Raw genomic sequence first — 17,825 nt, forward strand, 5'->3', positions numbered from 1 at the left:
TATGTAAGGAACGCTGAGTGCTCTTCTAGCCTTCCATAGCTTTCAGCTCATCCTCAGCCATGTGGATGTGACAAATTGTCTATGTGGCTCAGATTGCAACTTGGTAGGTGAGGTAAACTAAAGCTTCTAGTTCAAGCTGTGCAGGGGTGTGATAGCCTGAATGATGCTGCATAAAGAAAAGGTAGTGCACAATTAGGCACTGATTAAATGCAGATATGCTGCATTTCATCTCGATTTTCATCTTCAAAACAAATATGAGACAACTGAGCAGAGCCTTGCCTTCATCTTAGTCACTGGCAGTAAGAGAGGACCTTGCCTACAATTTTTTTAACAGAATTTTCTTCTGACTTTATAGTCAGGCTCTGAAACATGTTTCAGTGAAGCTGGACACAGCATGGTACAGAGTCTGATGGCAATTGCTTCTCAGTATGTTGCGCTAGCATATATTTGCTGGGTATGACAGTTTGTCACACCAGAAATGAGGTTAAAGTGCATGAAGTCACACACACCCTTCAAATACAAACAAGCCCCAGTGATTAGCCATCGTTAGGTGGTTAATGAAAGCCATGATTGGGCAATTAGAGCTCTCACTGTGTTTTCTTTAAAGGTGTGCTCAACGCTTGCCAGATATCACAAGTATTTCTTTTCCTGTGATCAAAGAGCAGAGTCCTAACAGCAGAAATGAAAATGTGCCCTCTTATTCTAAGAGCTGCAGGTGGGATTAGTTCAAAACAGGGTCACTTCTGAGTGGTGGCCTGGCTGCTTTCCCTGACAGCAGTGGCCATTGAAGTCAGCAAACTGCTGCTGCAAACCCACATCTCTCCCTTGTGCCCCTTAGGAGGGGAAAAGCTAACAAGTGGACAAATGTGAGAGATGGTGGTGGCAGCTGTGGACCTTGACAGTGAGGTCTGGGCCCCCTGCTCTTGCCCCTGAGGGGCTGGGTACCCAGCCTCAGGCTGCCTTGCCTGCTTTGAGGACCAGGGTGGAGGAGAAGGGTGCGGGAGCAGCTGTGCCTGTGCTGGCAGTGGCATTCTGCGAGTCTCGCAGCTGGAGCGAGTGTGGCCAGGCTCCCGCAGGAGTTCTGGGCTGCTTGAGTCTTGGTGCTATGAGAACTGCACAGCAAAGAGCTGCAAGTTGGCAAGATAAAACCAAGTCACAAGTGTTGTTGTTGTTGTTTTTTCTCCCTTCAGATGACTGCAGAACATTATGTGTAAGCAAATTGCTGGTACTTAAACTGGGCTGATGTTTCACAGTTTTATTTCCCTATGAGAATATGTTGCCTTTTCGTATTTCCTTGCAAGGGCTGTGTCTGTTCTTGTCAAAGTCCTAAATAAACTCTAATATTAGGAGATTTTATCACCTGTTCCTTTAGAGAGCAAGATGTGTTGCAGAACTTTGCCTAACAAGTACCAGTATTCAGAATGCAGGGTGCAATCTGGGCGGCGAACAGATCACAGTTCCTGTGGTGTCCAGCAGCACTGACTCTGTGGGTGTCACCAACATTGCAGCCTGCTTCTGGAATCTTGTCGGCTACAGGACTATATCTAAGTTTGTACAGTTTGAAATGGCTAAAACATGGAATTGAATTTCCATTTTATAACTGAGAAAAAGCAATTGTACCTTAACTTTTTGCAGGTTCTTGTTTAATCTGGATAAAGAGACTGTGTGAAATAAGGCTTATTGTTGTGTCAGGACAACACAGGTCAAAATGAAAACAAACAAACAGACAAAAAAACAATTAATTCCTCCTGCCAAAAATGCACAAAAAAGGATTACCTGTTCTGTCAGGCTGCTTTGCTGTGCTGCTGTCCCTGCAAGCAACTCCTCTCATCTGCCTCCGTGTAGCACAATTTCAAGTGTCCATTCAGCATCTTGAACCTTGTCCTCTCGAGGAGCAGGCCAGCACTGAGTACTGTTTTGGTGGAATTCAGCTAGTGCCTCAGGCAGAACCGATTTCAGTTCATCTCTTCCAGGACATGGATAATCCTTGTGGGGCCCTTCTAACTCAGGGTATTCTATGACTCAAAAACCTGTACTAACCAGCTTGGCCGTCATTGTGAGCCAAGTCACCTTTGTTCTGTGAGCATGCACACACTTTCTTGAAAGGTTTCTGTCTGTCAAAGGTAAAAATTTCATTTTTTTTCTGTGCAAGTAACAGACAAGAACAACATTCAGACAGTGGGGGGGGAGGGGGAGAGATGCTTCCAGGGACCACCTGCAGTGGAGGCAGGACAGACTAAAGCCAAAGAGGGGCTGGATCAAGCTCAGACTGTGGATGGAAACAGAGCTGTGCCCCTCTGAACTGAAGCCCCTGTCGTCCCCTCCATGTGGGAGAAGGCACTCATGGACACATGGTGAGTCTGCAGGTGAAAGGCCTTGGATCCAGGACTGAAAAAGGCAGCAACAAGACAACAGAATGACAGCCACCAGCTGCCATCCCCTCATCCTCACACACTGTGCAAGCTCAGCAGCATGTTCCAGCCACACAGGGAGTAACACATGGGAAGGGGGATTCAAAACAGGACAATTTCACAAGCGCTGCCACCCAAGAAACTGCAACACTGTTTGTATTTGCCAAAACAGAATGTTGCGGAGTGGACAGAGCTGTCCAAGTCCTCCCTGGAAATGATCTGTAGTCCTCCTGCTGCTGCACCCTCCGTTCTCTCCCATTTATTTTCAGGAGCTGGGAGCAGAGCCAGGAAGGCATGGTGGCTGCCCAGAGCAGCCTTGCCCAGTGACATGGTGCTGGAGCACAGACTGGAAGATGTCACACTGTGCTCGGGCCAGCACAGCTTGCCCATCGAGCAGCACGTGGCCCATCTCTGCTGTGTCTTTTCTCCAGCTGAGGCAGTGGCCTCTACTAGTGCTTGGAAACTGCAGGGAGGGGGACCAAGGGAGCCAGTATCTGTCCTCGTTGCCTGTGGCAGCCTCTTCCAGCATCTCACTAGTAGCCTTCAGAGACCAAAGGCAGCAATGTTTCCTACGTTGAGGAAAGTGAGCCTAGAGAGCAGTGACAGCATCATGTTCCCCTTTTGTCAGGTACAGCTCACCGCAGTAGCCAGGCAGGAGCGTGCCTTGCGTGCCACATGCTTGGGAGGAAAGGACGCTGCATTAAACTGGGTACCTGTGGGAAGAGATGGCAAGTTGGCATGTGCTTGGGCAAGAGGTGCATCATAGAAAGTGCCTGCAGTAACTGCCTAGGACAGCCCCAAGTCTTGAAGACAAATAAATAGGAAATTGTTTGCTGCCTTCATTGTTGAGAATGCAACTGCAAGGAAGAATACATTTTTGTTAAGAGATTGCTACCTGCTCTGCATAGAAACCAATGAAACAATACAACATGAGCGGATTTGTATTCCAGTTTTATTTTTACAATGCCTGCTTCAATGAAAGATTCAACAAACTAAAACAGACATTATATGCTCAAAACATTTACAGTATTTACAAATATACATTTTTTTGTTCAATAGGTAATTACAGCAACTTGTAACAGAAGTACAAGAGAAAAGAATCACTGGTGCAAAAGTTAAACTGTCCTGTTGATCACGTTGTAGTGCTTGGACTAGCAAAAGTAACAACTGGGATAAACATGTTTCGTAGCAAGCAAATGTAGTTATCACTTCACAGTGACAGTTCCTGCTGAGTTGTATTTACAAAGCCTAAGCCAGCAGAATGCTATTATCCTTTCTACAAAAAGCGATGAATGAGTTCAGAAGTGATCCCTTCTTAATTTTAATATTGAACAGCAGAATTGTTGTGTTTTACCTTCTACTGTACAAAAAGATAGCTTTCAAATGGTCTGTTGTATTAAATGCTCAAATCAATTTAACTTCCTTATTATACATGCTATAAAATTACACTAGAAAGTTCAAGTTTTAGAAACAACAAATACCTTTCAATATATATTCTCTCTGTTTTTTTATTTTACTATTTAAACACAGGATAAAGATATACTGGCTCCAATAAAGCTGTGCTTTTTTCATAAGCAACTCCGAGAGCCCCGTGCACAACCAAAGTCTCATTGACAAGTTTATTTTCAAGGTATGCTACTTGGGTCATCCTCACTGATGCACACACCCTTTATCTCTCCCTTCTTTTTCAAGCACCTTTCCACATGTTATTCTTCCTGGCTGTGCCATCTTTTAACCTCCGGCTATGCTTCCCTTCTGGGGGAAGGTACAAAATGCAGTCCCTTCCAATTAACAGCCCAAGTGACTTGGCCATTGATGGACAAGCAGCTTACAACATTTTTAAGAGCCGACCTGTTTCAGAGTGTTCCTTCAACATAGTCCTGCTGCCTCCAGGTCAGCCGTAGGAAGTGCCATAAAAAAATTACTTCTGTCAGACACCTGACATCAGCAGGGATTACTCTAGAGCCAGATTTCCATTTCATAGCCATGTGCAGGAGTGCTTCTCCACCCACGTGCTGTACACATGGTACTGTGGCCTAAGTGCAAAACAGAGCGTGTGATGGATTCATATGCATTGTGTTCAACAGAACCAGTCTCAAAATTACAGATAGAGCCTATCATGAATCCTAGTTATTTTCTCCATGATTTTATTCTCAGGCACCACCAACCATTAAAATTTTTCACCTTTAATATATATTTATATACACACATCTATTAATGCTATATATATATACACACACATACAGACACATGTAGCATTAGTATGTTCACTGCATTAGAAACTTATTTACAGTTGGTTGAAAAATTATATTGAATCAAATTACAGTATACCAAAACCAAATTGGCATTTGTGCTTTTTGTTTATAAAGGAATCATTTTCATTGTCTCAAAAAAAAATTAATTTGCATTAAGACTTATCATGTGATAAAATAAGTTAGGAAACAACTAGGACTGAGAAATGCAGAGTATCAGCTTTCCTCATCTGTCCCATCAAGTCTACAGAATAACTGCTTCCTTTAAAAATTCTCCATTCAAATTCCTATGGTGTTGCCCAGGCTTGCTTGAAGATTCTTGGTAAATAGTAACATGCAAAAGAATAACCATGCATCCTGTCTTGCACCATGCACATCCATGAGATAAAAGTTTCTGTCTTCACTCAGTGACATATTAATAAAACAGGACTTCAAAGTGCTTTTAAAAGAGAAAAAATCCCCATTCTACACAGTAGTAAAGAGGCACAAGGAGTAAGGCTTGAAATTATGTCTTCAGACACAGACGATCCTCTGGAAACCAAGATCTTAAACTCCAAATTCATCTCACTCTGTTTAAACGGTTAAAGGATTCCATTGTTCGGTAACTGTTAGTCCTGGATGTACACACTTGTTTATAATCCATAACATTCATTAAAAAAAAAAAAAAAGCAGCTCTGCAGCCCAATCAGCTCAGCTGTACTTCAGTAAAGATACTTCCCTTTTGAAAGGATGAAACAGTTTCATACGAAAGCTGATTAGTTAAAAACACAGTTAAGTTTAACCTTCGTAGTGACTTAGTAAATACAGGAAGCCTCATAGTGCAGTCTGTAAGGACTGTTTTGAACAGGCAAACGTGTATTTTCTGGCCAATTGTGACTTCAGCACCTGGCTAGATAAATGATCGACTGCCAGCCTCACCTACGTTTTCACTTCAGCAACCACTTAACACTAAAAAAGTATTGCTAAAGCATAAAATATTAAAGAAGTCATCAAAAACAACCAGTGAATTTAAAATTTTCAATAAAATTTGCTGGATATATAGCTTATTTTGAGTGTGGTCTTACTGTTCTCATCCAGGACAATTTAAAAAGGAAGGTTAGCTTTTTAAAATACAAATCTTGTCAGGCTGGGTGCTGAGGAAGGCCTGCTACCATCCACTGCAGGAAATAAAATACATAACATATGTACTGTTACTTTGCAAGCTGTTTAATTATTTTAGGAGTAACAGATCTTCTGTTTCCTCATAGAAAGTCACAGCATTCATGTTCCTTTCAGGAAAGAAGCATTCACCTCTTCCAGACCATGAAGTATTCTTCCTTCAGGTACCATCTTTGTGCACATTTATAGTGCTTTTCCACAGACAGCTTCTAAACAGAGTTTTCACATTGTGCTTCATTTTGACAGACTATCCTCTCAAAGATGGCTGCAGGATCCCTTTTTCAACAAGATGAGATTTCAGGGTTTTATACACATTTAGTTGTTGCTCTGGCTGAAGGACCAACAGCTGCTTCAGTAGTTTGCTGGGATTTGGACCTCTGTCAATGAAAAGTTTTTCTGATGAGCAGCAGCTCTAAAGAAGCTTTTAGATAGCCTTCCATTTTCCCCCTGCTGCACAAGCAATGCCTTCCCGTTTTTTGGGGGGATACTAAAGTATGGATATTTTCTGCTCTAACCATCCCCTCAGGATGCATGGCCAAGCATCACTGGGAAAGCACTCTCCTTAGCCGAATACGAACAAAAAGAGAAAAGCATTGCTTGTATGTTCTGTCAAATGGGGATATTAAGAAGGTTTATGACAAAGAAGATTGGCTGATTTATTCTTTCTTACTGTATTCACATTCTTCATCAAAAGGTCTTTTTTAGTTTAATATCCATTGCTAGATAAGCTGTATACTACCAACTAAAAGGAAAATGGTCCAAGTCAGGAAAGAAACCCACCAAATAAACTATACTCCTCTAAATGACAGGAACACATCAGCCCCATTTTCAGCCACTTATTTACAGTGTACTTTTACAATGGACCAAACATGAGGCAAAGAATCTGTAACTTAGTTATCTCATGATTATTTACTCAAATGTATTTACAAAACTAAGGGCATGTATGAGTTTGGCTACCTCCAGTCCCTTACCTTGGTTATCCTTTCCCTGGGAACTAAAACGATTGCAATACAATTGTCATTCCCACAATTTCTTCTTGAAAGCTGGTGTGAGATGATGAGCAATGTTTTTAATAAGTCATCTACTCTTTTTACCCACAGTAAAAAGATAGCCTCTCCAACAGAAAACCTCAAGTCCAGCCACTGAGAAATACTGAAGCTTGTGGGAAAAACTGCATCCTCAATATAGAGGCTCTTCAGGAAGCAAAAAACAGTAAGCAGATGTTACAGCAAACAACCCTCCTGCCAGAACCCCATCCTGATACCACCCTATCAGTAAATTCCAGCAGAACTTGTATAAGGCTGCAACACAAAAACTTGTTGGTACTTGGGTTACACACGTTACTGTTAACACCCTGGGCATAGCTTGAACATTACACTAATCTTACACGTGCACACAAATGTGCATTCTTAATGGTTCTGTATTTGAAGTCATTGCATAGAACAGATTTAGGAATAAACTCTGCTTTTATAATGGTGCAGAACACAACTCAGACTGCAACACAGCAGTACTGCTCCTATCCAAGTGTATGTATTTTGATTTTCAAAAATCCAATACCTTATGAAACTGGTGATGTAGACGTGAACAAAAGTGGCCATCAAATACTGACAATCAAAGCGATCCATTATGCCACCGTGCCCAGGGATTGTGTCTGCAAAATCCTTTTGGGTGTGAAGGACAGGGAGAAAAAAAATCATGTTAACCGATTCAGATGAAACACACTCATCAAGCGTCACGTCACAGCAGTGTTTTAAGGCCATAATTAAGCTATGGTTTTACTGCATTGAGCATAAAGTTAGAAAGAGCCTCCTTGCTAAAGAAGTTTTTAACTGCAAAGGTTTGTCAAGGGATGAGACAAAAAAAAAAAAAAAAGGAAGCAAGATGTAGCATTTAAGTCTACACATACTTGATTCCATTTTGAGGCAACCATCTCAAGCTAATGGTTGTCGTTTCTTGCCTCTTCAGGGTCTGATTTTCCTCTTTAAGGCTTTTCTTGCACTGTCTACTGGCAGCTGGTACTGAAGCACTTACTTCCAAGGAGTATCTACTTGCTTCCAGCCAAGTGGTAACTTGAGAACTCTTTCCACTGTCTCCCACTGGCTTCACAAGTTGTGCGGCCCATTCACCTGCTAGTTTTGTCACTGGCTTCTTGGTAACGTTAATTAAAAGCCATGATGCGCACAAGCAATATAAATACATTGAACAGCATCACAAAGCCTTGTCATTAATAAATCACTTGTTTGAAAAATAATAATAATACTTGGATGAAAACAATAGTCAGTACACCAGCTTTGTGACCCGACCTTGTCTGTACAACGGCTTTATTATTAGTCAAGTGCCCTCACACACCCTTGGTGTCATTCATGCTCACTTCTGGACCTTTGTCAGGTGAGCTGGCTGCCAGCAATAGATACAAGCCCTGTGCTTGTGCCGCTCCAGCAGGCATGGACTGCATGCACGCGCCGCCTTTAATAACAACCACACAATATCCCTGTCCCTGTGATGGCCCTTTGGCTGCAGTGTGTTGTACTGAAACTGCTGCTTTTCAGAAGTATCATTTTCCCCAAAAAAGCCCTTCTTCACACCAATGTTCCCTTGCTGCTGTGGCTAACAGACATGACAGAGCGCAAGGCTGTAGCCAGCGAACTGCTGGACAAGCTGCTTGGACCAACGTAAGGAAAAGGATCGGGTACAAACACATGTATGGGAGTTCAGCACAAACAGAGGTTTATTTGTATGCTTCTGTGCAAAGCACATGCCAAAACCAGTGGACACAGGGAACAAGAGCAACAAGCAACAAGTTAAGAATTACAGCAGTCCTACCAAGACATAAAGGAGGTCAGGAGAAAATTTGGGGCTGCCCTCTTCCCATACTCCAGCTGCACTTAATGCCAGCCAGGGACACTACTGCCACAAGCGACAGCGCACACCTTGCAATAAACAGAGGTTAGCACATCACATCATTTGCCAGTACACGTTCTTGTACAAGGCAGTGCTGCATTGGCAAAAGCAGCCTGACACTCATGCCCAGGTGAGCCTGACACGTCAGCATCTGCATACAGCACAGACTCTGTTGGTAAAACACAGCCAGCCATAATTTGAAGGGCAAACTGCTGTCAGCAATTATCTACAGGTTGCCACACGTGTCAAGTGTAATTATCTCACATCTTGTTCATCCCAATCACTTTAGCAGCATGACTGAGAAGAGTAATTATCAACCACAATGCAAAAATAAAATAAAAAAGAAACGGGAACAATATACCTATATCTGATAAAACAAAGTGCTGCTACTGATGCTAAAAAACAGCTCAAAGATCTTCCTAGAAAGACTAGGTACTGCACTCAATAAATGAAAAAAACAAACAAACAAAAACAACCAACAGAACAAGCACCCTCATTCAAAGAGACAACCAAAACACAGCCAGCTTACAGAAGTGATGACGCACCTTGATTTTGAAAGCTCTTTTAAATCCACTGGCGAAGAATCCTCCAAATGGCCCAATTAGGGATGCAAATGTTGACAGGGCAATGCTGTGCATCTGGAATGGGTACATATTCACCGTTTCCTACGTGAAAAATAATAAGCAAGATATTTCATTATGTTTCATTCTAGGCATGTTTCAGCTCAAGTATTTGACAATTGGGCTGGTACAGAGTAAATTTCCACAAAGCTTCACCCTTTCCTAATACAAAATAATACTTTTCAGCCAAGCCCTTAGTTAATCATAAGGAATGTTATCTTCCCCAGCCTAATCTTCCCCAACTCTGCTTTTCCAGCTCCATTTCCTATAAAGAAAGGAGCTTTCCACTAATCCAACGATATTTCTGAAGACCAGGTGACCCAGTGCTCCCCAGGCACTGGTCACTGTCATGCCATTCAACTGTCACAGTTGCTCCTTTCAAGTGCTCTCACGAGACAGACAGGAATTTTGCTCAAGTCTGCAATACTAGCACCGTGCGTACATAGGGCAATAATGGGAGATAAAAGTTTAACTTCTGTTAATGTTTTTGTTTTACATTTAACTATCTATTGTCCCCCTCATTCCATCCACAGACTTGAAATTTCTTTTGATCTATTACAGTTTTTAGGGATAAGAGACTTAATTATCAGGAAGGAGAACAGGTACTCATTGCCAAAGATGATAATCAAGGTAAGCATTTATTTTATTTTCTTTTATTTTGCAATTTCGTTTTGGGCCCTTTCAAGTCAATGGCACAGGCTGCAACCTTGAGCACACCTCACCTGGCAATTCTCAATATACACCGCCTGGAGCTGAAAATCCCTGAACCTTACATTTCCAATCTGCATTACGAGCAACACTGACTACCTTCTGGAATGATTTTGACTTCCTGTAAGTATTGCTAAAACCAATTCTGTTCTCAAAAGGCCTCTTACAGATTAGCAATACTACTCGCAAAGTGCAGACTTCCATCTACTTTAGGGGTTAATTGACATCTCCCTACCAGACTATCGCAGAGCTAACTGTTCCCTTCTCCTCCCTTACCAAAATGTATAATGAAACTGAAATCACAGAATCACAGAATCGTCTAGGTTGGAAGAGACCTCCAAGATCACCGAGTCCAACCTCTGACCTAACACTAACAAGTCCTTCACTAAACCATATCACTAAGCTCTAAATCTAAACGTCTTTTAAAGACCTCCAGGGATGGTGACTCAACCACTTCCCTGGGCAGCCCATTCCAATGCCTAACAACCCTTTCAGTAAAGAAGTTCCTCCTAATATCCAACCTAAACCTCCCCTGGTGCAACTTTAGCCCATTCCCCCTCATCCTGTCACCAGGCACATCGGAGAATAGACCAATCCCTACCTCACTACAGCCTCCTTTAAGGTACCTATAGAGAGCAATAAGGTCGTCCCTGAGCCTCCTCTTCTCCAGGCTAAACAACCCCAGCTCCCTCAGCCGCTCCTTGTAAGACTTGATCTCCAGACCCCTCACCAGCTTCATTGCCCTTCTCTGGACTCTCTACAGCACCTCCATGTCCTTCTTGTAGTGAGGGGCCCAAAACTGAAGGCAGTACTCGAGGTGTGGCCTCACCAGAGCCGAGTACAGGGGGACAATCACTTCCCCAGCCCTGCTGGCCACACTGCTTCTTATACAAGCCAGGATGCTGTTGGCCTTCTTGGCCACCTGAGCACACTGCTGGCTCATATTCAGCCGACTATCAACCAGTACTCCCAGGTCCTTCTCTGCCAGGCAGCTTTTGAGCCACTCATCTCCCAGCCTGTAGCTCTGCTTGGGGTTGTTGTGCCCCAGGTGCAGGACCCGGCACTTGGCCTTGTTGAACTTCATACAGTTGGCCTCAGCCCATGGGTCCAGCCTATCCAGATCCTCCTGCAGAGCCTTCCTACCCTCGAGCAGATCGACACATGCACCTGGACAGAATGAGACTTCTCTCAACCCAGACTACACACTGACTTTATGCAAAAACAAACAAACAAACGAAAACTTTTTACATTTGCCATCAACGCCACAGTTCCTGAAGCAATGGTATACTCATTCAGCATGAATGTATCAGAGCTCCTTCCAGATGCAGTCTTGCCTTTTTTTAAGTACCACCTGCAGCCATTAATTATTTGCAGTCCTCAGTTTTTGCAGACAGCAGCAATAATTTCCCGCTTCTGCCTTCCTGTTACCTGTGAACTTTTCTCACTACGTGTTCTACCCATGTAAAAGTAAGCAAAACCCAGTGTCTTGCTCAGCACTGTCTACCTGCTCTCTGTGCTGAGGCAGCAGAGCAGGGGAGTGATGCAGAAGGCATGTGCCAGCTGTTCCTGTTCTGTGTTCATCGCAGTCACCTCCTCTTTGCCTTCAAGGAAAGATAAATGTGCATGGGGGGTGTGCATCTGTGCACATGTGTGGGCATGCACATGTGTCTGTATAGATGTATATATATGCTGCTAAGTGTGTGCATGTGGGTGTATGTGTGTGTATGGGTATGGGTGTGCATCTGTGGATGTATTTGCATAAGTATATATACATGAGGTGAGTGTATTTATGTCTGGGGGATGCATGTGTATGTATGTGCACACGTTTATGCACATGGATAGGCATCTGGTTGTGTGTGGTAGATCTGTATATGTCTGGATGGGTGGAGCTGCATGTGGGGGTCTGTGGGTGTATAGATGCATGTGTCTGTATAGAAGTGTGTGCCCCTCCATGTGGGGATATCTGTCTGTGGGTGGGTGAGGAGGTGGCTGTGTGTGTACATAGAAATAACTATATAATGAATCATTTATTTGTATAGGTGACAAATTTTTATATATGTAGATATGAAAAACAGTCCGCATGCATTTCTATCGGGTCTGTACCTGTGAGAGTCCCCCCCATGCATGTGACTCAGGCAGCAGTGCTTTCCCCAGCAGGAGGAGTGATGGTTCAGATCCTGTCAGGTGAAGATTCAATGTGTCTCTTGCCAGAACGTGCAGGCTGCATGCACAGAAAAGGGTTGGCGACTCCGTTACAAGCACAAGTCCTATCCTAACTGCAGCTGCACACTCACTGCAAATGGAATCAAGTTCTACTAATGCAAGTACTCAACCTTACCGCTAACTCAGGCCTTTGCCAATTTTCCACAAGATCCTAACAGCTTACCTGAGTGACATGCAGTACAGTGAACAGCATCGTCCACTTTCTGCACAAATACTGGCAATGAGGACACAGAGATGTTTCCTCGTGTGGCTTCAGCAATGCCTTTTCCTGATGACCTCCTCCCCATGCGAGCAAGAGAAGCTCACAGTGTCAATTCAGTTCTTATCCCTCAAGACCTACCCACGTTCATGTACTTTTCTAAAAAGTTTTTATAAAAATTTTCAAGCTGGGAATTATAATTCCAATTTTAATTAAAACCTTGATTTTTTTCTCTTACCCATCCCAACACAGACCGAAGCAATAGTGGCACCGAATACTTCTTCATCTGGAAGAGCTCCAAAGGTTCACACTCTGTCACAAATCTATTTATTTCACTCTTATATTCCACTGGGCAGACAAAGTACTGATGCTGAGCCAAGAAATAGGAAAACTGGAAAGCAGAAGAACAACTTGTCAAATATGCATTAGTCGATACAGTCAAAAATCATACTGTAATTGAAGGCTTTATTATCTTGGAGTAAATGGAGTAAATGTTAATGGAGTAAAATCAGCCCTCTTTTTAGGTTGGAGAATGCCTCAACAAGGGAGGCGGATGCCGACCTTCAATGCCCTTAGCAACCATTTCCCATCTTGTTTTTCTTTTCCTATCTCTCAGGCTCGTATCTAGTGCATATTTCTGCACTGTAATATTCCCAAGCGTTAATTACTCATTATTTCTTTAGAGTTCACTTCTCCATTCAGTCTTGAACTACTGGTACTGCAGAGTTGTGCACCTACAAGTTCCACTGATCTTGTTGATAGGTTACATATAAAAGCAATTATTTTATGTTGCTGCTTTCTTCTATGCATACCATTGGCGTAAAGCACCCGTCTAAACCCATGGGCATTCTGTCAGGAGAAATGACATTTTGTGTTAGGATGCAAGGCAACAGCCTCAAGTTGCACTGGAGAGGTTTAAATTGGACATTAGGAAGAATTTCTTCACAGAGAGGGTGGTCAAGCCCTGGAATGGGCTGCCCAAGGAAGTGGTGGGGTCCCCATCCCTGGGGATATTTCAGAGCTGTATGGATGTGGTACTAGGGAAGAAGGCTTAGTGATGGGATCCAGTAGGTGAGGTTGGATGTGATGATCTTGAAGGTCTTCTCCAACCTGAATGATTCTATTTACTGAGCTATTCCATATGAACCTATGCAAGAAAAGTTGTGTTGTTACTTACAATAAATCCAAATACAACTGTGGAGATGCCACCTCCAATGAACCCTTCCCAGGTCTTTTTGGGAGACAGCTAGGCACAAGAGAGAGAGCGAGCTGCATCAATTGCATCATTGAACTTCTTTTTTTAAAAAAAACACCTGGACCTTGCTTGCAATAAGCTCCTACTTGTGAGCATGTGCAAGTGTCAAACACTGAATGTCACTGGCTGCAATCTCTGAGCACTGTAGATGGAAAAGCAGAGCCAGCAGCTGTCCCGGGGCAGTCAGGGAATGTGCCAAGGTTGGACAGTCCTTGGGAGATGCTTTCTCCCTACTTAAGATGGGCAAAAAAACACAGCATCTAAATGCAAGCATAGAGAGACCAGCATAGCAAGCTGTTTTCTTCATCAAATTCCATCAGGCTTCCTATTTGGGAGCAGTTTATTATCAAATCCAACCAAATACACCAAAGTTAACATTGCAAGGACATGAAAATAAAAATTCGTATCTTTCCATAGGGTCTTGCAAATACTACCAAAATTGGAAGATTACTGCTTAAGCCCTTCTCAATGCTACGTTAATGAGACCAGATGAGGAACAGGTATACATTACATAAAGCCTTATTTCAAGCAACAGTTTTTGAAGAAGTATGCAGTTTAACCTGCATGTGCAATCCAAAAATAAAGCAGCAACAGTTAACAATGTAACAGACTGCAACTTTATCATACTACATTGATATTACATTCACAGTAATCCCACTTTGCACTTAAAAATCCCTAGAAACCAGATAAATGATGTTTTCTAGCAAATGTCTAACATGCAGTACAGCTGAAACTACTGACCTCTATAAACATAATTTTGAACAAGTATCAAAAATGCTGTGAACTGTAAGAACCTGTTACTGAGTCAAGTACATACCTTAATTAATGGAGTTCTGCCAAAGAAGAATCCAAAGATGTAAGCAGCAATATCATTGCAGATCACACTTGAAATGGGCACCAGAAACCTAGAGAAAGATGCACAGAAAGTTTCAGAAGGGGGAGGGGGTAGAAGGTGCCTGAACCTAAAGAGAGAACAGAAATAACTTTTAATCGACACAGCAGCATTTTTGGTTGGGAATTTTTATCTAATATTTAGAAACAATTATGTTTCATTATATGTTCACCTAGTTCCCCCATAAGCAACATATTGAGCTATACTGATGTTCGTGTTCAGCCAATACAGACTGGTAGAGATCCACGGTAGTTCAATTTATAATTTCATTTTAGCACAAGCTTAAAATGTCAACAGGTTGGCTTTTTCTATCAGACTTGAAGACTAGTACCACTTAAAAAGAAATCAACAGAAATAAACATGTTAATGTTACTGGTAACATCAAAGCAAGCAAATCCCTTATAAAGTTCAATGATACCTACATTTAAAAAAAGAAAAAATATTTTCCTTTTCTTGCTCGTGTCAGTTTGCAGCAGCCTGTGTTAGCTTTTTAAGTGGTCTCTGCATGTAAACATCATCTGAATTTGCTACTAAAACGTGTTAACCTCTTTTTCCCTTTTCAAAGCAGAAATATATTAATAAGATTGGAGTCAGATTCTGTGACCATCTGCCAAATTGTCTGGTGCAATAGTAGCAGAAATGCTAATAAGAAATAGGCAGCTAGCTCAAAAACTAGGTTCAGTGTTTTACATATGTGCAAGTTCAGCATGAAAAGAATTTGTTCATACAAACTCTGTCAAAGGCTTTTTTTTTTTCTTTTTAACTGTGAGCATGTCTTTTCTGTAATGATCTTCCTTGTTGAGAAAAGAACAAGGAACACATGCAGTATTATGTCCTTTGAAGTACACACTACCTTCCATGTTCTTCTTTCTGTCTCAACTCGCAATTTACACTCTCCCTAAAGAGGTGTGGGGTGCAAAAACATGACATCTCGTTAAGGGAGAAGTTTAAAAGTCATCAAGTTTAACTGCATCATCAGAATTTAATACGTAGTGGGAAGTGAGGCATTAGGACAACCAAACAACAGTCAAGATTTACATTCTGGAGGATTTTATTTTTTTTTTAGGTCAACTGACTTTACCTGTACATACAAAATTAAGAAAAACACTTCTCCCTTTCTCAATATACATCTTGGTCTTGGAGACTACCATTAGTTAGCAAGAAAGGGTAGTCTTTGCTATCATTTCACCTGAATTTCATACGGACAAGACATGTGGTTTAAGACCACTGATACCTGCCACTTCACTTGCTGGAACTATTCTGCTTGCTCGCTAAAAACAGAAGAGAACACATTTCGAGTTACTTTGAAAAATCCCCAGTGTGTTGTTTTTAACCTCTGAGGATTTCATGTCCTTGAAACCTTCTGGAAAGAAGGTCTCAAGCTGGACTCCTGAAACCAGATTTGATCTTCCAAATTAAATGGTCCCATTTCAGTAGGACTGTGGAATCTGAAGCTCCCAAGCAGCTGAAAAGGAACTGCTGCATGTTCCTGTCTTCACCAAATGCCATGGGAGATAGTTGACCATACTTGGGATTAACCCTGATCCTTGCACATAAATGAAGCAGTTGTTTGAAACTACCATACTTGTGGCTGCCTATCAAGCTTAAGGGGTTTCTGCCCACTGCCCTGTACCCTTTACGTCACTGCTCCCACCACCTCCAACTCCCCCTCCAACTAAGCATGGATGCTCCTTACTCGGTGCAGCTTCAACTGCTCTCATGGTTATTCCCTAACTAGATCTGCTATGTAACAGAGCCAACCTTTCAATGCAATAGAGTTACAAATTAGTTTGTTACTTTTCCCTTACCAGATCATGCCTTCAAAGAGATTTTGGATGACTAGATGAGATTGAGTTACAGTGATCAGCAAAGTGACATGAGTCCATGCGAACTGTTAACAATGCAACAACACAACAGTTAGTGAAAACACTGATCAGTACACCTCCATCAATACTGGCACGTCAGCTAGAGGAGCCCTGAGAAGCTCACAAGTAGACCAGCTCTAGCGGTAAGGCAAGAGATGCATGCATACAGTACATCACAAGTTAGCTGGCTTTCAGAAGCAAGGACCAAAACTTTAAAAGGTTTCCCCATCACTTTCCTTTACCTGGAATTTTTTAATGTGCAGTTTAACATCCAATTTAGTGAGACTTATACCTTCAGCATGAAAGCAGCAAAGAAACATAAGCAATGTGATATTCTGCGTATACATACGTAAAAGACAAGTTAGAACTGTAACAATAAAATGGCAATGAAGAACTCATGAAAGAGTCATGTTACACAGATGTGGATATCATGACAGAATACCGGTCCTCTTAGGAAAGATGGAATTTCTCAGGATTAGTGAAAACTAAGTGTTAATTTTTATGGGCATGGCCATTTCAATTGTCAATTTCACCAACACTACTCTGTGTACCTAGTGTTTATTCTGTAGCAGCAGTATGCAGTAAAATGGTTTCCAAACAGTCTACTATTAAAGCTTCTACATTACATATTGCTTTCCAAAAACTCACAGATCAAGACCTGATCATTTTTCCAGGCAACACTGAACTCAAGCACACAATGGCTGTGCTAGTTAATACTCAGGATTTCCTACTTCTTTAAATTTCCTTATCAGGTGTGTTTTCCTATGGCAGCCAGCATCTACTTGCAGTTAAGAAACCTGAAGAGTCTGAAAGCAGGTGCAAGAACTGACTCAAGCTTCCTGAAAATATTACCTGCTGGTTAACTAAAGCATCTCTGCAGCAAAACATGTATTAATCATACAGTGGAATTGGAAAACCAAGTCAAACCAAATGGCTACTCCTCTTCAGTCCAAACTGTCCGTCCCCTGTTCCCCCCTCAAAAAAAGGTTCCCTCTGTTCTACTGAAATTCTTCTGTAGTCACACCTTAATGCTTTCTGGACAATCACAATGTTAAATGACTGACTACATTTGTTCGCCCTCCCTTTTCCGGGGAGGGCCGGGGGGGGGGAGGCAAGGAGGGGAAGGAAGAGAGGGATATCGGGGAAAATAAATATAATTACCTTGTGCCAATTCAAAGATACGTGCTTTGCTGATTACAAAAGCAAAAGCACCTCCCCCAAAAAAGCTGCATCTCCCCCCAGTGAAGCAACTTCTCCCACAAATAGGGTAAATCCTTTCTGAGTATAACTTTTGTTGGTTTTTAATGCTATACTGCTCAGCTAAGTTCTAGTCCAAAATGA

The 17,825-nt window shown here is 42.1% G+C and overlaps 1 protein-coding gene across 3 annotated transcripts in view; it reads right to left on the bottom strand.

Moving 5' to 3' along the window:
* Positions 1-3,346: 3,346 nt before the first annotated feature.
* CDS1 (CDP-diacylglycerol synthase 1) overlaps positions 3,347-17,825 on the bottom strand; it is a 29,218-nt gene continuing 14,739 nt past the window's right edge. For 2 of the 3 annotated variants that reach the window (XM_040555109.1, XM_040555112.1), the window contains exons 7-14: positions 16,428-16,510; positions 15,473-15,517; positions 14,545-14,632; positions 13,650-13,718; positions 12,711-12,863; positions 9,268-9,387; positions 7,379-7,482; positions 3,347-6,198 (exon numbers count right to left, since the gene is read on the bottom strand). In XM_040555109.1, the coding sequence (XP_040411043.1) occupies positions 6,069-6,198; positions 7,379-7,482; positions 9,268-9,387; positions 12,711-12,863; positions 13,650-13,718; positions 14,545-14,632; positions 15,473-15,517; positions 16,428-16,510 (792 nt within the window). In that variant the 3' untranslated portion in view covers positions 3,347-6,068. The remainder of the gene's footprint in view (positions 6,199-7,378; positions 7,483-9,267; positions 9,388-12,710; positions 12,864-13,649; positions 13,719-14,544; positions 14,633-15,472; positions 15,518-16,427; positions 16,511-17,825) is intronic. The other variant, XM_040555111.1, reaches the window with a different exon arrangement.

The sequence above is a fragment of the Cygnus olor genome, chromosome 4 (genome assembly GCF_009769625.2).
Source record: "Cygnus olor isolate bCygOlo1 chromosome 4, bCygOlo1.pri.v2, whole genome shotgun sequence".
Classification (NCBI taxonomy): Eukaryota; Metazoa; Chordata; class Aves; order Anseriformes; family Anatidae; genus Cygnus; species Cygnus olor.